The 21,881-nt window shown below is 41.1% G+C and overlaps 1 protein-coding gene across 1 annotated transcript in view; it reads right to left on the reverse strand.

The window, feature by feature from the left end:
* The window catches only part of RBM25 (RNA binding motif protein 25), a 68,232-nt gene that overhangs the window by 27,940 nt on the left and 18,411 nt on the right, over window positions 1–21,881 (reverse strand). Inside the window, exons 3-7 of the mRNA XM_062181822.1 lie at window positions 16,866–16,915; window positions 15,262–15,429; window positions 12,724–12,781; window positions 8,394–8,554; window positions 264–449 (exon numbers count right to left, since the gene is read on the reverse strand). Of these exons, the coding sequence (XP_062037806.1) occupies window positions 264–449; window positions 8,394–8,554; window positions 12,724–12,781; window positions 15,262–15,429; window positions 16,866–16,915 (623 nt within the window). The remainder of the gene's footprint in view (window positions 1–263; window positions 450–8,393; window positions 8,555–12,723; window positions 12,782–15,261; window positions 15,430–16,865; window positions 16,916–21,881) is intronic.

Genomic DNA, 21,881 nt, shown 5'->3' on the forward strand with positions numbered 1-21,881 from the left:
TATCTCTACATCTATTCTGTAAATATGTATTTTATGGTATCTTTTCGTGGCAATAAAATATTTGGTATTTTTTAAAAATACCCCACAAGTTAAGTTTATCTAAAATAAACAAGTTTAAGAGTAACAAACTTTCCCTTTCAACTTGCACATTATTATAAGACTAGTCATACTGTTTTCTTTTCCAAGCTAAAATGTAATCAAAGCATAAGAGTCACACTATAAAAACCAAACTGCAGGAATGACTATGCTGTCAGAACACATACGTCCTCCTTCTTTTCCTTCTTCTTCTTCCTGGGATGAGAGTCAGATTCCTGTGAGGGGGCATTTAGCTCACTGGAGTATTCACGAATTAAAACTTCAATGGCCCCTTTAATCATCTGATCTCTTCTTTTTGTTTCTTCATCTAAGGCTTCTTCATCATCATTAGGGGCGGTTTCTGGCCTGGCATTCTTAAAAAAAGAAAGCAAATTCAAGGGAAAAAAGAGAAAAATCAAACAAAGTAAAAATAACTTTAATAGAAGGGTTAATAAACCAAATACACTTTTTCCAAATATCTCCAAAGTCCTAGTAAACATGGGGTTGCATTTGTTTTTAACTTCACAAAACTAAACTTCATTTGTTGTACCTAGTTTCCTGAGATACCTGTATTTTTTTCATCATCTTTGTTTTCTTCGCTTAATTGCTGAAGTCTTGGCCCCTTACCAGTGATAAAAGTATTAAATGGAAGCACTAGTGCACTATACAAAACATTTGAAAGCTTTCACAACTGGTTTCTGACAGTCTTGATTAATAGTTTCACGAACTAACGATAATTACTAATTCTTGCAATCAGAGAAGAAAGTTGAAAATTTAGTTATGTGATAAAAGCAAAATACAATTTTAAAATATGCTATGCAAAATGAGCAAAAAGTATGCATAGGTTAAATAAACATATACCAAATTGTAAAAACCAGAAATATCAGGAGATGAAACAATGACTTCTGCTTTTCTCTCAGCTTTCTGCAATGTGTATAATGGAGAAATACCACTTATACAAACCACATTCTCCCTGTGACTTGTACGTGTAACATTAAAAAAAAATAAAACCACAATATTTATATAAGTTATTAAAAATAGGTAGCTGATTCTAATTTTATAGCCATTTAAAAGAATTGATTGTTAACTGTGCCTCTGACAAAAACAATACTGTCTTCTAATATGCCACTAATCTCTTGTCTGTTTTATTCTAAGTCCCCAGGTTACAGGGTTAATCCAATTCATACTACAAACAAAATTTACACAATCTCAAAAGTCCTCCTTAGTCTACTCTCGATTCCTTTTCAGTCAAAACACAGAAAAGGATAAAAATATGAAAAAAAAAAGATAATCATAAAAGAAAAATATATAAAAACTTTGTTCTAAGTTGAAATAGACACTAATATTCTATGCTACATGCCTGCTTTTGATCACAATGCATGCAGTTATTTAGAAGTAGTTACATGCCTTCTGACTCCTTTACAATAGCAAGGATTTCACACTGTACCACCTGCATTCTGAAAGGTACTTTTTTTTGAAAGATTTATTTATTTATTTATTTGAAAGTCCCAATTACACAGACAGAAGAGAGGAAAAGAGAGAGAGAGAGAAAGTAAAGGAGGGAGGGAGGTCTTTCATCCACTGGTTCACTCCCCAACTGGCTGCAATGGCTGGAGCTGTGCTGATCCAAAGACAGAAGCCAGGAGCTTCCTTCAGGTCTCCCACAGGGGGTGCAGGGGCCCAAGGACTTGGGCCATCTTCTACTGCTTTCCCAGGCAGTAGCAGAGAGCTGGATTGGAAGTTGAACAGCTGGGTGTTGAACCAGCGCCCATATGGGATGCTGGCACTTCAGGTGAGGGTGTTAACCCGCTGCACCACAGCACAGGCCCCCTGAAAGCTGTTTCACACTGATACATGTTAAGCATTTTTTTTTTTAAGATTTATTTATTTTTTTAATTTGAAAGAGTTACAGAGAGAGGTAGAGACACAGAGAGAGATGTCCTCCATCCACTGGTTCACTCCCCATATGGCTGCAATGGCCGGAGCTGCGCCAATCTGAAGCCAGGAGCCAGGAGCTTCCTCCGGGCCTCCCACGTGGGCACAGGGGCCCAAGGACTTGGGCCATCTTACACTGCTTTCCCAGGCCACAGCAGAGAGCTGGATCAGAAGTGGAGCAGCCGGGACTCGAACCGGCACTCATATGATGCTGGCATCCCTTATGGGCACTGATTTATGTCTCAGCTGCTCTACTTCCAAGCCATCTCCTTGCTAATAGCTTGGGAAAAGCAGCAGAAGATGGCTCAAGTGCTTGGGCACCCATGTAGGAGACCTGGAAGAAACTCCTGGCTCTTGACTTCAGCCTGGCCTAGTCCTGGCCATTGTGGCCATCTGGGGAGTGAAGCAGGATGAAAAATTCTCTCTCTGCCTCTTCCTCTCTGTTGACTTTCAAGCAAATAGATAAATCTTTAAAAAAAAAAAAAAAGAAAAGAAAAGAAAGAGGGGCCGGCACCGTGGTGCAGCGGGTTGAAGCCTTGGCCTGAAGCGACGGCATCCCTTGTGGGCATAGGTTCTAGTCCTGGCTGCTCCTCTTCCGATCCAGCTCTCTGCTGTGGTCTGGGAAAGCAGTAGAAGATGGCCCAAGTCCTTAGGCCCCTGCACCCACATGGGAGACCCGGAAGAAACTCCTGGCTCCTGGCACAGTTGTGGCAAACTGGGGAGTGAACCACTGCCTGACTGAATGAATAAAATAAATGAATGAATAAATAAATAAATAAATCCACGCCGTGCCACAGCTGGTAAAGGAGCTGTCTGCAGTGCCAGAATCCCATATGGGTGCCTCGTCAGTTCTAGCTGCTCCACTTCCAATCTCACTCTCTGCTATGGCCTGGGAAAGCAGTGGAAGATAGTCCAAGTCCTTGGGCCTCTGCACTGGCATGGGAGACCTGGAAGAAGCTCCTTGCTCCTGGCTTTGGATCAGCCCAGCTCCAGCCACTGCGGCCATATAGGGAGTGAACCATCAGATGGTCTCTCTCTGCCTTTGCCTCTCTATAACTCTGCCTTACAAATAAATAAATAAATCTTTAAAAAAAAAAAAAAAAGCAGCTAGGGTAGGTAGTATAGTTAAAACCACCGCTTAGGATGTCCACACCCCTTATCAGAAAGACTGGGATCAAATCTCACATCAGCTTTCTGCTAATGTGTACTCTGAAAGGAAGAAAATTCTCCCAGTGTCACCCAAATGGGAGATCCTGATGGACTTACTGGCTCCTGACTTTAGCCTGACCCTGCCCTCCTGGCTTCTGTGGGCATTCTGGGAGTAAACCAGCAGATGGCAGATCTCTCTCCCCCATCTCTCATTTTCTGCTGCTGTGTTTTTTAAATACACAAATTTTAAGTAAGAAAGATATCACCTACTCTGTCTCTGGCATATTCCGTACATTCTGAATTCCTCTCCTTGAGCCTTGTACATCCAGCACAGGGAAGGACAGAAGCAAGCTTGGAAATCCAATTCTAGTCATATAAAAACACAGGCCAGTGTTGCTGTGCAACGGATCAAGCTGCCACCTATAATGCCAGCATTCCATTTTGGGGCACCAGTTTGAATCCCAGCTGCTCTGCTTCTGACCCAGCTCTCTACTAATAAGCCTGAGTACATGGCCCATGCTGCCCATGTAGGAGACCCAGCTGGAGTTTGAAGCTTCTGGCTTCTGGGAGTGAACCATGGGATAAAAGATTTCTTTCATTTTCTCTCCTTCCATGTGGCTCTGCCTTTCAAATAAATACATAAATCTTAAAACACACACATACAAAACAGCCATTGATTATCACCACTGTTATAAACCAAAACTTAAATATCAGTATGGCTTTTTTACCTGAATCAGGAATAAAGCATTTGGAATGAATTAATTCACATCTTAATCTACATTTTTAGAAGGTAAGCTTAGCAGCTTAAACTTCTTACCTTACGATAATAAAAAGAAAAAAAAAGTGATACATCATGCAAGGAGCAGACTTCTCACTGAGAGACACCATTCCATAGGCTGGCCCAGTGTTCTCTAAAGCTCTACCAATGAATCCTCAATCATAACTGATCTCTTGATTTCTAGTCCCCTCCTCCCCAAACTTCAGAAAACAAAAACTTTTCAGCAATACTGGGAAATGAAACGCTAAGGTTTTAGGGATACCAGAGAGAGGTTTGCAGAAACCAACTGATTATCTGGTATTTGTATGTGGTCCACTTAAGCAGCTCTTTTCAGAGGAACTGAAAGCCTCCACAGTAAAGTAACTAGTTGTGAAGTTGCTAAACAGCTCTTTTGGTCTCACTCTTGGAGATTCACTTCTAGAATCCAAAACAAAATCCTTTTTAGGAACTTACACAGACACCGAGTTTTGCGAAAGTAAAGACTCAACCAGATTAATTTCTAGGCAAAGATGTGAAGATGTTCAGTCAGACTATCTGTCCACTATTGGAATGTAATGTAAGTGGCTCATTCCAAAAAGAATTTATCTATATGTACTTATAACACTTTTCAGATTTCATTATTGAATACATGGTTAACAATCACTACTTCCAACAGTTAATAAAATACTGTTAGATAGTAGAAAGTATTGTACTGTACATAGTAGATACTCCTATACTATGACTACTAGACAGCAAAAAAAGCAACAGGAGATGGCCTAGATCTACTTAGCTACCTGAAATAGAATACTTTTACTAAACGTCAATAAGAAATGGAACCAAAAAATAAAAATTTTATCTGCAAATTAAAGCAAAAACTTTCAATCAACTTGTTGAAAAGCATTTTGCAAAGGCACATAATTCCTCTAAAAGGTCTAGACCATAAAAACAACAACAAATATCACCTCCTCCTCCTCAACAAACTCCTGTTCCTTTTCCAGTTAATCACAGCTATGTAAACAATTACATTCTTCCTTCTGCCTTGGAGTCAGACAGAAAGCCTGAAAACCAAGTAGCTCACAAGGTTCTCAACACCTCATTCTTCTACCTAAACTACTGCTTTCTAATTACTCCAACTAAACAGACACAGAGAAAAGAACAAGCACCCTCTCATAATTTATTCTGAAAAATCATAGCACAAAAACGCTAAAGAAACTACTCCATGCTTTCTTTGAACAGTTACCAGAAAAAATTCTGAAAATTTGTCTGATACTTTTATTTGGATTTAATTTTCATTTAAAAAAAATTTTATCTTTTAATTCCATTTTCCATGAACTTTAAAAGTTTATCTTATTTATCTAAAAGGCCAAGTAACACAGAGACAGAAAAGGAAGGGGAAAAAGACAAATCTTCCACCCACTAATTCTAATGCCCACAATAGCCAGGGCATGCCAGGCTGAAGCAAGGAGCAAAACTCCATCTGCATCTCCCACGTGGGAGGCAGAAACCCAAATACTTAAGCCATCATCTACTGCCTCCCAAGGCCTGCACTAGCAGAAAAGTTGGATCAGAACAGATCTGAGACTCAAACCCATGGAATTCAATACTATGCATGTCCCATTGCATCAAATGCCAGCTCCTGCTTATTTACTGTTTTTTTTTTGTTTGTTTGTTTGTTTGTTTTGACAGGCAGAGTGGACGTGAGAGAGAGACAGAGAGAAAGGTCTTCCTTTTGCCGTTGGTTCACCCTCCAATGGCCGCCGCGGTAGGTGCACTGCGGCCGGCGCACCTCGCCGATCCGAAGCCAGGAGCCAGGTGCTTCTCCTGGTCTCCCATGGGCTGCAGGGCCCAAGCACTTGGGCCATCCTCCACTGCACTCCCTGGCCACAGCACAGAGCTGGCCTGGAAGGGGGGCAACCGGGACAGGATCAGTGCCCCGACCGGGACTAGAACCCGGTGTGCCGGCGCCGCAAGGCGGAGGATTAGCCTAGTGAGCCGCGGCACCGGCCTATTTATTGTTTTTAAGAGGTTAAGGCAATTCTGTTTTGATATAATTTATAATACAGAAAAACTGTATTTTATCCTTTCTTCACAAACTTGGGTAAGGATAACAAGACTAAAAGATGGACATATATAACCACAACTGCTGGTAAGTAAATGTTTTATTCTCCGTATAGATAACGCACCATCCTATGTACTAGGGAGTTACCTGAAGAAAGAGACAATCCGTGAACTTACTGCCCTTTAAATTTGTAATCAGAGACAAGAATGGGACTGGATACAAGGCACTGAGACACAGATACTAGGGATCTTCAGAAAATTCATGGAAAATGCATAAGAAAAAACTGCATGGTTTTCAGAAGTCATTTGTACCACAATAAATCTTATGATTCCATTTTTCCATGAACTGTCTAAAGCACCTATGTATTACACAGCAGGCTAACATACAGCAGTAAAATCTGTTTTATATGGGAAGAGATCCAGACTTGTCTGGGTGGGTTTAATTCTTCCAAGAGGACCTGAGGGAAGTGCTGATGAAGGTTGTTATGAATCAAGAGGATTATTAATTATAGCTCAATGGATAGAATTTCGGGGGCTGGTGCTGTGGAAAGTGGGTAAAAGCAGCCATCTGCAGTACTGGCATCCCAGTGCTGGGCTTCAGATCTGCAGCCAGGAGCCAGAGCTTATTCCAGGGCTCCCACGCAGGTGCAGGGGCACAAGGACTTAGATCATCTTCCACTGCTTTTCCAGGCCATAGCAGAGAGCTGGATCGGAAGTGGAGCAGCCAGGACTTGAACCAGCACCCATATGGGATGTTGGCCTGCAGATAGTGACTTTACTCGCTATGCCACAGTGCCAGCCCCTCAGTGGATAGAATTTCAACAAGGAGTTTGCATGGGCAATACGGGCCTGAGATGTCAGCAAAACAATCAGTGTGGATACGTGGGAGGAGACTGAAGAGAAAATTTAGAAGGATGGATTGGAGTAAGCCTAGAATGTATTACTAAGGATATGTAATTTATTCTGTAAGAGATCTACAATCATGAAGGATGTGTTTACAATAATGAGCAGAGATTTAAGGTGATTAGATTTATGGTATAGATGAACAGGAAGTATTTTTTTATAAAGTTTTTTTTTTTTTTTTTTGACAGGCAGAGTGGACAGTGAGAGAGAGAGACAGAGAGAAAGGTCTTCCTTTACCGTTGGTTTACCCTCCAATGGCCACCGTGGCTGGCACACTGCAGCCGGCGCACTGTGCTGACCCGAAGCCGGGAGCCAGGTGCTTCTCCTGGTCTCCCATGTAGGTGCAGGGCCCAAGCACTTGGGCCACCCTCCACTGCACTCCCAGGCCACAGCAGAAAGCTGGACTGGAAGAGGGGCAACCGGGACAGAATTCAGTGCCCCGACTGGGATTAGAACCCGGTGTGCCAGTGCCCCAAGGCAGAGGATTAGCCTATTGAGCCACGGCACTGGCCTGAAAAGGAAGTATTAACAAGTGAAATAAAACAGGGAAAACAAAGTATTACCACAAGTCTAAGGAAAGATGTGATTAAGTAGAAAAATAAAAACTGAATTTAATCCTGATTCTATGATAAAAAAATTTCACATTGCAATTAAAACTATATTCACCCAAACACAGAAAAATGTCCACAAAAACATGTAACTAAAATGTTTACAGTGGTTACTTATGGTTATGGGATTTTGCGTAGTATTTGATTCTTTTTATACACTTTAGTTTACTGGGATGGGGTCATTTTATAAAATTAAGCAGAGATCAGAAAGTCATTTTTATTTTGAAAGATAACAAATGCTTGATGAGAGCAAAAGGTTACTTTGGTTTTGTTTTTGTTGGAACAGGAAACCAATAATAAATCTATCTTGCATCTGTTCAGCTTGAGGTGCCAAAAAGGAACCACAAAGGGAAAATCAGGAAAAACATACTCAAGTTTTAGCTGTGCTTTGTTGTTTTGAGACGGGGCAATAATACATATATTACAACACACCACACCAAAGTATCCTTTGACAGTACTTAGTATAATCTTAATAAAGCAATCCAGCTGAGAAAGTAAGACTTTCATTCATTTTGGAAGCTCTGTGCTTCTAAATGAGACAGCAACCAATAAAAACTATGTAGGTTGAAATATATTTTGTACTTACTTACAAAGCTGCCTTAATGAATTAGTTCTGTTTGGAATAGTCAGTACCAGTGTTTTCTCTGGCAAGTTAACCTTGTCCAGCCTCCCTTACTACCTTCATCCCAACCTGGAACAAGCAAACCAACAGTCACCCACCCACTGTGGGTAGATAAAGACTTAAAAGAACTACAAACTATAACACACTCTCCTGCATTTGAACCACAAGTACATATTACAATAGTGATGACCTTGTGAAGCCCTATATTAAAGTTGCATACAATGAGAAGTCTTTATGTTCAAACAGGACAGCCAGCCTAGGATAGATAACTCTACAGAAAACATACCCCATTGGAAGCTTTCTTCTTTGCTTTCCATTCATCTAGTTGCGCCTTTGTCTTTGCATCAACTTTAACAAGCAGCTTCTTTTCTCCAATCTGCAGGTCATGCAATAATCTGAGTGCTCGAAGTGTAGATTCAGGCTCCTTATACTCACAGAATCCAAAAGCTAGCAAAGGATGTAAAGAATGAAAGACAATATCAATGGAATTATTTAAGATTAAAAAATATAGAGAGGCTGGCGCTGTGGCGTAGTGAATTAAAGCCACGGCCTGCAGCGCCAGCATCCCATATGGGCAACGGTTCGAGTCCAGACTGCTCTGCTTCTGATTCAGCTCTCTGCTATGGCCTGGGAAAGTAGCAGATGATGGCCCAAGTGCTTGGGCCCCTACACCTTCGTGGGAGACCTGGAAGAAGCTCCTGGCTCCTGGCTTCGGATCTGCTCAGCTTTGGCCATTGCAGTCATTTGGGGAGTGAACCAACGGATGGTAGACCTCTGTCTCTCACTCTTTGGCTCTACCACTCTCTGTAACTGACTTTCAAACAAATAAAATAAATCTTAAAAAATATATATATATAGGGCAGTGCTGCGGCTCACTAGGCTAATCCTCTGTCTGCACCCCGGGTTCTAGTCCCGGTTGGGGCACCGGATTCTTTCCCGGTTGCTCCTCTTCCAGTCCAGCTTTCTGCTGTGGCCTGGGAAGGCAGTGGAGGATGGCCCAAGTGCTTGGGCCCTGCGCCCGCACAGGAGACCAGGAGGAAGCACCTGGCTCCTGGCTTCGGATCAGTGTAGCAGCCATTTGGGGGATGAACCAACGGAAGGAAGACCTTTCTCTCTGTCTCTCTCTCTCACTAACTCTGCCTGTCAAAAAAAAAAAAAAAGTATATAAAAAATATAGAAAAGAAAATCACTACAGATCAAATGCTATAATGCCTGGTTTGAATCCCTACACTTTTTTTCTTTTAAGATTTTTCTTGAAAGGCAAAGTGATGGAGATAGAGGAAAGGGCAGACATTAAGAGATCTTCCATCCACTGGTTCACTCCCCAAATAGCTAAAATGTCAAGGGCCGGGCTAAGCTGAAGTGAAGAGCCAGAAGCTTCATCTGGGTCTCCCAAATAGGCAGAAGGGGCCCAAGTACTTGAGTCATCTTCCACAGCTTTCTGGGGTCATTAACAGTGAGCAAGATCAGAAAGGAGAAAACAGCATTACAGGCAGCAGCATAACCCGCTCAGCCACAATGCTGGCCCGCAGAGACCCTGTTCCACTTTCAATTCGTTTCCTGCTAATGCACACCCTAGCAGGCAGCAGGTAATGATGGCTGAAGTATCTGGCTCCCTGTCAACCAAGCAGGCGATCCAGATTGAGTTCTGAGTTCTTGGCTTCAATCTGACCCATTCCCAGCTGTTGCCGGCAGTTGAGGAGTAAGCCAGCAAATGAAGATCTCAAGTTTCTCACCACCTTTCAAATAAATAAAAATAAATGAAGCCACTGCTTGGGATACCCACATCAGGCATGACAGTGCCAGATCAAGCCCTGCCTCTTCTTCCAATGCAAATTCCTGTGAATGTGCCTGAAAGTTATAAGATGATGGCCCCTGCCATTCATATGAAACGCTGAGTTCCTGGCTTCTGGACACTAACTGGCCCACCCCTGGCTGTTGCAGGCACTTGGGTAGGGAACTACCAGACGGAAAGTTTCTTCTTCTCTCTTTTTTTGTCATTCTGCTTTTCAAACAGAGGCAGGTGCTGTGGCGCAGTAGATTAAGCCACAAATTGCAACTCTGACATCCCATACTGGAGGGCTGGCTCAAGTCCAGTAAGGGACTGGAGAAGCAACAGAAATTGTCTAAGTACTTGGCCCCTGTCACCAGCATGAGAGACCCAGATGCAGTCCTGGACTCATAGCTTTAGCATGGCCCAGCACCAGCTTTTGTGGCTGTTTAAGCAGATGGAAGATCTCTCTATCTCTTTCTCTCTCTTTGTCCTTGTCATTCAAATAAACAAATCTTCAAATTAAAAAAATAAACAAAAACTAAAACGAAAAATGTAGTAGAATCAATTAATTTCATGACAAAAATGATTATTTCCTGAATTTATTCCACTGAGATTTCTTAGCTACAAACAAGAACAGACTATTTTTTTTTTCTTTTTTCTTTTTTTTTTTTTTTTTGGACAGGCAGAGTGGATAGTGAGAGAGAGAGACAGAGAGAAAGGTCTTCCTTTTGCCGTTGGTTCACCCTCCAATGGCCGCTGCGGCCGGCGCATCGTGCTGATCCGAAGCCAGGAGCCAGGTGCTTCTCCTGGTCTCCCATGCGGGTGCAGGGCCCAAGCACTTGGGCCATCCTCCACTGCCTTCCCGGGCCATAGCAGAGAGCTGGCCTGGAAGAGGGGCAACAGGGACAGAATCCAGCGCCCCAACCGGGACTAGAATCCGGTGTGCCGGCACCGCAAGGTGGAGGATTAGCCTGTTAAGCCACGGCGCCGACCAAGAACAGACTATTTTAAGCTGATAAAGCATTTTACAAATCTGACATGTTATGTTGAATTAGAGAAGCAATGACCTTTCACCTTAAATATAAGTCTATTTTTTCTGAATCTATTTCATTTTGTAGTCAATATCATTAATTTTTTGAAAGGCAGAGTTATAGATAGAGAAAGAGACAGAGAGAAAGGTCTTTTATCCACTGGTTCAGTCCCCAAATGGCCAGAACAGCTTGAGCTGGGCCAACTGAAGCCAGGAGCCAAGAGCTTCTTCTGGTTTCCCAAGCGGGTGCAGAGGCCCAAGCACTTGGGCTATCTTCCACTGCTTTACTAGGCCATAGCAGAGTGTGGGTTGGAAGAGAAGCATCCGGACCATGGACTAGCACTGCAAGCAGAAGTTCAGCCTCCTGTGCCATAGCACCGGTCCTCAGTCAATATCACTATTAACGTGTCCTTAAATCAGAGATTTTTTTATTTTGACAGGCAGAGTTTTTTTTTGACAGAGAGAGAGAGAAAGAGAGACAGACAGACAGAAAGGTCTTCCTTCCGTTGGTTCACTCCCCCCAAATGGCTGCTGCGGCCGGCATGCTGCGCTGATCCAAAGCCAGGAGCCAGGTGCTTCCTCCTGGTCTCCCATGCGGGTACAGGGCCCAAGCACTTGGGCCATCCTCCACTGCCCTCCTGGGTCAGAATCTGGCACCCCAACCGGGACTAGAACCTGGGATGCCGGTGCCGCAGGTGGAGGATTAGCCAAGTGAGCTGTGGCACCGGCCTAAATCAGAGATATTAAACTTAAAAAGAGCAATCAAAAAACTGAAAAAGAAAAATCAATGAAGATCAGTGTCTGCTAATAATAATTGATAGAATTAAAAAGGAGAGAAGGATCCAACATGGGAAGAAGGACAAAGAGCAGACTCATAGAATGGCAGATGTCCTAAACAGCACTCTGGCCTCAGAATCAGCCCTTAAGGCATACAAATCTGGCTAAAAAGCCGATGATAGTTTCTCAAGCATGCAAAGCCAAAAAATGACCTAAATGAAAGATGTCTGAGTGAGATCCCAGTGGAAAGAACAGGCCATCAAAGGAGGTACCTTTCTCTGAAGGGAGGAGAGAACTTCCACTTTGATTATGGCCTGTCTAAATAAGGTTGGAGTTTGTGAACTCAATAGGCTTCCATAGCCTTGGCAGCTCATGACAAGAGGCTTGAGTGATTACTGACATCATAAATAACAGTGTCAGTTGTTAAATCAACAATGGGAGTCACTGTGCACTTACTCCCCATGTAAGATCTGTCCTTAACGTATTGTACTATAAGAATTAACAGTAAAACTAGTCTTCAAACAGTACTTTATATTTTGTGTGTCTGTGTGGGTGCAGTCTGTTGAAATCTTTACTTAGTATATACTAAGCTGATCTTCTATATATAAAGATAATTAAAAATGAATCTTAATTAAATGGGATGGGAGAGAGAGTAGGAGATAGGATGGTTTACAGGTAGCAGAGTAGTTATGGGGGGGGGGGATGACACTGCTATAATCCAAAAGTTGTACTTTTGAAATTTTTATTTATAAATAAATGCTTTCTAAAAAAAAAAAAAAAAAAAAAGAAAATCAATGAATCTAAATATGTGTAATGACACAACCACAGAGGGCGACTGAGAGAGACAGCAATTCTCTTTTCTGCATTCTAACCTCAAATTTCAGTTAACATCTTCCATCTGCATTTTTTTCCTATTATTACGTAGAAAGGGGGTGCTAATAAAATACCACCCATTGTTAAAGGACAAAGAGAGTAAAACATCTAACGTGATTTATATAAACAGGTTAAAGTGATCTCAAATAAAGTATGACCTACCTTGTAGTTTTCCAGACGCTCCTTGGACTCTCTTCCAGCTCAAAACTAAGCCACATTTCTTAAAAACAAAATGAGGACAAAAATCATTACCATTTAATAATATAATTTTAATCCAAGGTATAATTACATTCCCACTAGAGGGGAAAATGCTAACAAAGAAAAATAAAGAAACCACAAAAACACCACCAAAAAATAAAAGTCACTATAACAACAACAAAAAACCCCAAGCAACTAAGTTTGTTAAAATTCCTCCGATTGACACAAAGCTATCACACATGAAAGCAATACAACAAATCTCTTAAACAGATTTTTAGCATGGTAAAGTGCTTCATAGATTGATATGTAGGACAGCAGATTATAAAGATTTTAATAATGCAAAAAAGTATTTCTGTAAAATGATTAAGAAATATTCCAAAGGGCTAGACTGTCTTAGGGGTGGGGCATTATTATTACATTCTCAAAGAAGGTAAAAAGATTATTTGTAGAATGTAACTGAAGATCACACGTCAAAGCTGATAATAAAAACATTTTTCATATCAACCTTCAGAAAAACCATTAAGAACATAAAAGATAAATACCCACAAAGTCAACTGGATGAAAAAAAGCCATAGAAGAAATTTCAATAAATTTTTTTTAAAAAAGACTTTATTATTTATTTGAAAGGTAGAGTTAGAGTGCTAGACAGAGAGAGAGAGAGAGAGAGAGAGAGAGAGAGGCAGAGACAGAAATCTTCCTTCTGCTGTTCCTCAAATAGCCTCAATGACTGAAACTGGTCTGATCTGAAGCCAGGAGGCGGAAGCTTCTTCCAGATCTCCCAACTGGGTGCAGGAGCCCAAGTATTTGGGTCATTTTTTGCTGCTTTCCCAGGCATGTTAGCAAGGAGCAGGAATGGAAGTGGAGCAGTTTGGTCTTGAAGCAGTGTCCATATGGAATGCCAGAGTCGCAGGTGGTGGCTTTACCTGCCACACCACAAAGTCAACCCTCTTCAACATACTTTTGAAAAGATAAGATGCACATGGATGGGTAGTAATTCAGTAGAAAAAAGAAAGCTGGAACTGAGAAAGAATATGAAGGTATGATAATGATCTGAACTACAGTAAAAAGTACACTAGAAAATGGAATTTGAGGCTAAGAAACAGGTACCTGCCTGATATTATGAATACAGAATAATCAGGGCATCTTGGTTCAAAACCTGAAGAAAGTAAACAGAACTGACTTGGAATGTGCAACCAAATATTATAGAACACCTGGCAGAGTACAGAGTGGATAACATGGGAATTAAGTAAAGGCTTTTTACAGGAGATGGTTGAACTAAGTTCATCATTCCCAACCCTATACAGCCTACCCAATCGTATGCACTAGGCATGAAGAAGTTTTCCAGAGAAACCAACCAGCCTCACAGAAAAAACTTCCACATATTAACATTCCAAATGAAGCCCCACAATTTACAAACCCAGTGCGGGTACACAAAAACTTTTAAATCATAACTTGCAAATATGAACAACCAATGATCACCATTTACAAAAAAGTCTTTAAAAAGCAAAGGGAAAGAGTATGAGGTATTTGCATTATCACCAAGATAAAAATTTTCAACCAAGATGAAAAAGAAAATTGGTCTTACCAAAATATAAATAACTTATAATCATTATGCTCAGAATTCTCTAAAAAGAAGCAGTCAATCATCACTGAACACTAGAATCATTGTTTTAAGGAAAGCTAAACCCAGAGACTACTTATAAATAACAAGGGGAAGACATCTGATCATCTTAACTAAGTAGCTCTTATGTCTTCTGCCATGCTGCCCTGAGAATACACTGCACATGAAACAGTGTTGAAAAAGAACTCTGATTCTAACTATGAATAAACAATCTGTCAAACCCAAACATTCTTCAAAAGATCTAGACTCTTCAAAAATATTAATGTAATGCAAAACAAAAAAACAAGCAAACCAACAAAAAAGGCAGGAACTTTCCTATATTAATGAAGCTATCTATAGAAGCATGGTAGAGTAGACATTTGGATAGTGGTTAAGACACTGCTTGGGATGCCTGCATCCATTATCAGAGTGGCTGGGTTTGAGTCCTGGCTCTACTTCGAATTCCACTTTCCTGCTAATGAGCACTCTGGGAGGCAGCAGGTGGAAGAACAGATTGAATTCCAGGCTTCTGGCTTTTGTCAGGCCCAACCCACTGTTGCAGGCATTTGGGGAATAAATAAGAGAACTGAAGATCTCTCTATCCACCTCTGTGTCTGCCTTTCAAATAAAAGGAAAAATAAATTAAAAGATTTTTTAAAATATTAAGTGGGACAGCAGGTGAAGCAGCCGCCTATGCTGCTAGGCCTTAGCTAGTGCTAAGGCCTCTGCCGCAGAGGAGGTTCATTGAAAAAACCAAGTGTGTTTACTTGTTGCTTCCACATTTCCATCAGATCAGAATATTTTAACATAAAAAGTTGAGAGAAAATAACCCAGAATGCTCTTTCTGCTTTAAGTTTGAAATTTATAACAAAACTTTTAAAGTAAAAAGTAGTTCAACTTACAGCTAAGAGCTGTCTTATAAGCATGTCTGAGGCTTTTTCAGAAATGTTGCCAACAAAAACTGTGGTAGTGGGACCACAATTTTCATCATTTTCTTTAGTCTTCAAGCCAGGATGATCCTTTCTTGCTCCTAAATGCTTTCCAACCATGGACACAGTGGGTACCAAGACCTAAGGGGAAGAAAGGCAATAAAATTTGATATAATTAAATTTTTTCATGTTTAATGTAACACTAAGCTAAAAAACATCGACTTTAAGGTTGTAAATATAAATAGTACATTATCATCAAAGCTGCATTAAAAGCTGAAACTGAACATTTCACTTACACAAACTTATTTTTAACAAGAAAACTTTCACTTTATATTGTCTCATAAAAGCAAATTCCAATTACCCCTGTTAATGTCCAGGAGAATGTTCACATATTCTATAGCATTAATATCACTGACATTTTGCCTTTTTTCTTAAAAAAAAAAAAAAAAGATGTATTTGTCACTTATGTTCCTAATTTATTTTTCATTTATATCTTTCATTCTCTCAGAGAAACAAACAGATCTTTGTACTTGACAATGATATCAGTAAATCACACTTAATAGGCACTGAACATACTATGAATTAGGGAAGCTGTTCTAAACCCCAATTTCACTTTTCCTAGTATACAAAACAAGAGGCAAAAGTACTTTAGTTCCAGGCTTTCTTAAATAGGCCAACTGTGTGGGTGTCCAACGCAAAAAATCTGAACGCCCCCATGGTCTGCCTCACAGCAGCCTCCTGTTTGCCCATGGAGCTCCTCTCTCCCTTTTACTATGAGTAACACTGTCTTATCCTTTCAAAACTCATAGATGGGAGGAAAAGTTGGATGGAAGGAGATCTCTCTTTTACAGAATTCCACGTTAAGCCTGTTATAACAATTAACTCAAAAATTATAAAATGATAACAAATGTAGTAATTATATTATAAAATTATAATTTTACAGTTATAAAAGTTAAGAGTTATTATTTATTCCTGTACTACAGTACAGCAACATTTGTTATTAAGATGCTTGGTATAAAGAGAAGCATTGATGGATGCAGAGATTCAGAGTTTATGGTCTAAGAATGAATAGAGCACTTCAGGAGACGCAAGGAAGGCTTACAAATCTTGAAGATACATGCTACACGACAGAGAAAGGCAAGATGAAGCAGCTTGGAACAGAGTGTAAACTGGAGGTGGTAGGAAATAGTAAGATATTAAAGACAAATACTGCTTTAAATTAAATTAAATTTTTTAATTTGAAGAATCAGACATGCCAGATAATTCTACCATCTCCCAAGACAAGATAAAGAGGAAGAAATGATGAAAGAGCCAATGTTTTCAATCTTTAATATAACAAGTATATGAAGAGTCTAGATAAAGGGAAAAAACATAAAACTATCAATTTAAGGAGAATATTTTAGGGGCAACTGCAAAAGGCACAGCTGAGTGAAAACAATACTTATGCAATGTAAATGGTATAATAGTAATATATGCTCTCTCTTCCATTGCTCTTTTAAACATATAATCAAGGGTTTTTTAGCTGTAAAAGCTTAAGAACAGTCATAATTCCTAATCACTTCATAAATTATACTTACAGTTGGAGCCGGAGCCATAATGCTCATTGGTACAGGTATCATGGGAGTCCCTGAAAAAGGAAAAAAAGTATAACGAGTCTTCTGGATACTATCTGTATGACTATATTCTCTGAGTGACACATATAGAAGTATAACCACTCATACTGAACGGAAATGAAGGACAAATGAAGACAGTGTCTTATTTTCAAAAGCAATGTAAACAAATAAAAGAACAAAAATAATGTAGTACCAGTTTGGCATATATAAATTTACCAAAAAAAAAACAAAAAACAAAAAAATATTCTTAACGTAAAATGACTACCACAACATGCTTAAGCTCCGGAGAGTTAACCAGTTCATGTTCACTGGTTCAAATGACCCTCAAAACAAGTATCTTCCTCAAATACAGACTCACAGTAATGGCCAAACAAAATTATCAATCCTTTAAAACATTATACAAGATGGTGAATACAGTTAAGAACAATGTATTTGGGGCTGGTGTTGTGGAATATCGGGTAATGCTGCTGCCTGCAATGCCAGCATCCCACATGGGTGCTGGTCCTTCCCCCAGCTGCTCCACTTCAGATCCAGTTCACTCTACGGAATGAACCAGCGATGGAAGACCTCTCTGGTTTTCCCTCTGTTAACACTAATTTTCAAACAAATAAGTAAATCTTAATAAATAAATAAATAAATAAGAGGTATATTCTTAAAAATTGCTGAGAGATTATAACTTTTCACCACAAAAAAAAAGATTAAGTAATTAAATTTTGCTAATTAGCTCAATTTCCCATTCCACAATGTATATAATTTCAGAACAATATGTACTCAATAAATACATAAAACTTTATCAAATAAATAAGGTAAAATATAATCTGTTGTTATTGGCTTTTTTCTTCTCTCTCTTTTTTCTAAAGATTTATTTATTCATCTGAAAGGCAGAGTTGAAAGAGATCTTCCACCTACTCATTCACCCTCAAATGGTAGCAATAAAAGAGACTGGGCTGAGCCAAAGACAAGAGCCTGAAAATTCTTCTGGATCTCCCATGTGGGTGGCAGGGGCCCAAGGATTTGGGCTATCTTCCCGTTTTCCCAGATACATCAGCAGGGATATGGATCAAAAGTGGAGCAGCCCAGACTCAAACCAGCACTCATATAGGATGCCAGCCTCACAGGTGGTGGCTTAATCGACTGTGCCACAATATCAGCTCCAGTTGTTAGTTGAAAATAGTACAAATGGGAGCCAGCATTATGGCGTAGCAGGTAAACCCATGGCCTGTGATGCCGGCATCCCATATGAGCGCCTGTTTATTTCCCATCTACTCTACTTCGGACTTAGCTTCCTGTTAATGTGCTTGGGAAAAGCATCAAAAAACAGCCCAAGTCGTTGGGCCCCTGCCATACATGTGTGAGACTCACAGAAACTCCTGGATTTGGCTTTGCTCAGCCCTGGCCACTGTAGTCATCTAGGAAGTGGACCAGCAGATGCAAGGCTGATCTCCCTCTGTGTCTCTCCCTCTCTCTGTAACTCTTTCAAATAAAAAAAGATCCTAAAAAGTACAAATGAGACATTAACCTGGAAATCTAATAATCTTATTATTCCTGATTCTTTCTTAGAAAATGTCACACAAAGGCCGGCGCCGCGGCTCACTAGGCTAATCCTCCGCCTTGTGGCGCCGGCACACCAGGTTCTAGTCCCGATTGGGGCACCAATCCTGTCCTGGTTGCCCCTCTTCCAGGCCAGCTCTCTGCTGTGGCCAGGGAGTGCAGTGGAGGATGGCCCAAGTGCTTGGGCCCTGCAGCCCATGGGAGACCAGGATAAGCACCTGGCTCCTGCCATCAGATCGGCGCGGTGCGCCAGCCACAGCGCGCCAACCGCGGCGGCCATTGGAGAGTGAACCAACGGCAAAAGGAAGACCTTTCTGTCTCTCTCTCACTGTCCACTCTGCCTGTCAAAAATAAAAAAAAAAAAAGAAAAGAAAATGTCACACAAAAAAAACAAGTAGAGTCAGAGAGAAGCCCAGTGTCTGCTGCTCATCATAGCAGCTATCTTCTAGTGAAATCTTAACAGTGTATCTGTTTTCAACCACACTGTTTACAAATCAATATGAGCTATATATTGAGAGTCCTCTGTTCATATAAGTAAGGAAGAAACAGTACCATTGAGAATTAAAAATAAAAATGCTTGCAAAGAGGGCAAGATTTTTTATTAAATAATTCTGGAAAAATGTAATTATTTTTATTTTATTTGAAAGGAGAGAAGAGACCTATCTGTTGGTTCAATTCCCAAATGCCCACAACAGCTGGAGCTCAGCCAACCTAGAGCCAAGAACTCAAAACACAGGCACTATAGTATGGGATGCAGGTATCCTAAGCTACATCTTAACCACTGTGCCAAATATCCATCTCAAAGCAATATTAAATATTTATTCACACCTAATCTTTAAAATGTATCAGTTCAAGCTTAAAATCAGTTTAAGATAATTCTCCATCTAAGACTAGTAAATTTTTAAATCTCAAACACTATCCCGTATTTCTTTCTTTTATTTTTTTGACAGGCAGAGTGGATAGTGAGAGAGACAGAGACTAAGGTCTTCCTTTTTGCCGTTGGTTCACCCTCCAATGGCCGCTGCGGCCGGCGCATCGTGCTGATCCGAAGCCAGGAGCCAGGTGCTTCTCCTGGTCTCCCATGGGCTGCAGGGCCCAAGCACTTGGGCCATCCTCCACTGCCTTCCCGGGCCATAGCAGAGAGCTGGCCTGGAAGAGGGGCAACAGGGATAGAATCCGGCGCCCCAACCAGGACTAGAACCCGGTGTGCCGGCGCCGCAAGGTGGAGGATTAGCCTGTTAAGCCACGGCGCTGGCCAATCCCATATTTCAAAATATGATTTTTAAAGGTACAATCTAGATTACAAATCTAGATCTACAAAGTATATTTTGCAGAATAAATTGTACAAAACAGAAAAAAAAAAAAAAGACTTTAGAATCAAATTTGGAGCGCTGGTGTTGCGATGTAGCAGGTTAAGGTGCCACCTGCAACAAAGGCATCCCATATGGGCGCCTGTCCATGTCCCGGCTGCTCCACTTCCAACCTAGCTCCATGCTGACACACCTGGAAAAGCAGAGGCAGGCAAATGATTCAAGTGTTTGGGCCTCTGTCACCCATGTGGGAAACTCAGATAAAGCTCCTGGTTCCAGCCTGGCTAGCTCCTGTGGCCATTCAGGGAATGAATCAGCAGACAGAGGACCTCTCTCCCTCTCTCTGTGTATGTGTGTGTAACTACCTTTCAAATAAATTAAATAAAGCTTTTAAAAAAAATCAAACCTGGGTTCAATTCTTGGTTCCATCATTTCCATTAACTCAACCTAAGACAAGCATTTTATCTTAAAGCTGCAGTTTTCTCAATTATATTGATGAAATTACTTTCCCAGCATGTCTGTCAAATTGAGGTAATTTATGTGAACCACTTAAACACAGTGAACACTCAAGACTATAATCAACCTGTATCTACATTCTCTACTGCAACTCTGAACACTGAAGCACTCAGTTACCAACTGTAACCTATACTGCAGTTCTTCCATAAACTTTCTATCACAGAAAACAAACCCTGAACAGTTATTTTCCTTAGCACAGACACTGAAGGTAAATTTCCTACCTGAATTCAGAAATTTCATGAAATTTAGGATTAACATATTGCCACTTACTAAAGACACCTACATTTACTAAATAAAGCAAAAAGAAGTAAAGTATACAAAGCATGAACAGTATGTAACTATTTGAGGTTTTAGAAGTAAGGAAAAGAGGCCGGCGCCTCGGCTCAATAGGCTAATCCTCCCCCTAGCGGTGCCGGCACACCGGGTTCTAGTCCCGGTTGCCCCTCTTCCAGGCCAGCTCTCTGCTATGGCCCGGGAAGGCAGTGGAGGATGGCCCAAGTGCTTGGGCCCTGCACCCCATGGGAGACCAGGAGAAGCACCAGGCCCCTGCCATCAGATCAGCGCGGTGCGCCGGCCACAGCAGCCATTGGAGGGTGAACCAACGGCAAAGGAAGACCTTTCTCTCTGTCTCTCTCTCTCACTGTCCACTCTGCCTGTCAAAAAAAAGTAAGGAAAAGATGAAAATAGCAGACAGGTCAAGGGAAAAAAAAAATTACTTATTTTATTTATTTGAAAGGCACAATGACAAAGGGAGATACAGGGAGATCTTACAACCACTGGCTTGCTCCCCAAATGGCTGTAACATCCATGGCTGGGGAAAGCCAAAGTCACGAGCCCATAACTCTAAGTCTCTACCTCCCAGGTACAATAGCAGGGAGAGTATCAAAAGTGGAACAGCCAGGACTCAAAGTAGTGCTCCAATGTGCAGCTTTATCTGCTGCATCACCACGCCAGTCCAGGCATTATTACTTTTTTTTTTTTTTTTTTTTTTTTTTAATTTAAAGACAGAGTTACAGAGAGGTAGATACACACAGAGAGGTCTTCCATCTGCTGGTTCACTCCCCAAATGGCCACAACAGCTGGAGCTGGGCCAATCCAAAGCCAGGAGCTAGGAGCTTCTTCCAGGTCTCCCATGTGGATACAGGGGTCCAAGTACTTGGGCCACCCTCCACAGCTTTCCCAGGAGCATCAGCACGGAGCTGGAGCGAAATGGAGCAGCCAGGACTTGAACCAGCGCCCATATGCAATGCCGGCTGCTGGCCAGGGCTTTAACCCATTATGCCACAGTGCCAGTCCCTTCAAATGTTTTCTTTTTTAAAAAAAAAAAAAAGATTTATTTTATTTATTTCAAAGTCAGAGTTACAGAGAGGCAGAGAGAGAGAGAGAGAGAGAGAGAGAGAGAGAGAGAGAGAGAGAGAGAGAGAGGTCCTCCATCTGATGGTTCACTCCCCAGATGGTTGCATGGCCAGAACTGCACCAATCCTAAGCCAGGAGTCAGAAGCTTCCTCCAGACCTCCCACACAGATGCAGAGGCCCAAGAACTTGGGTCATCTTCTATTGCTTTCCCCGGCCATAGCAGAGAGCTGGATTGGAAGTGGAGCAG

The sequence above is a fragment of the Lepus europaeus genome, chromosome 22, assembly GCF_033115175.1.
Source record: "Lepus europaeus isolate LE1 chromosome 22, mLepTim1.pri, whole genome shotgun sequence".
Classification (NCBI taxonomy): Eukaryota; Metazoa; Chordata; class Mammalia; order Lagomorpha; family Leporidae; genus Lepus; species Lepus europaeus.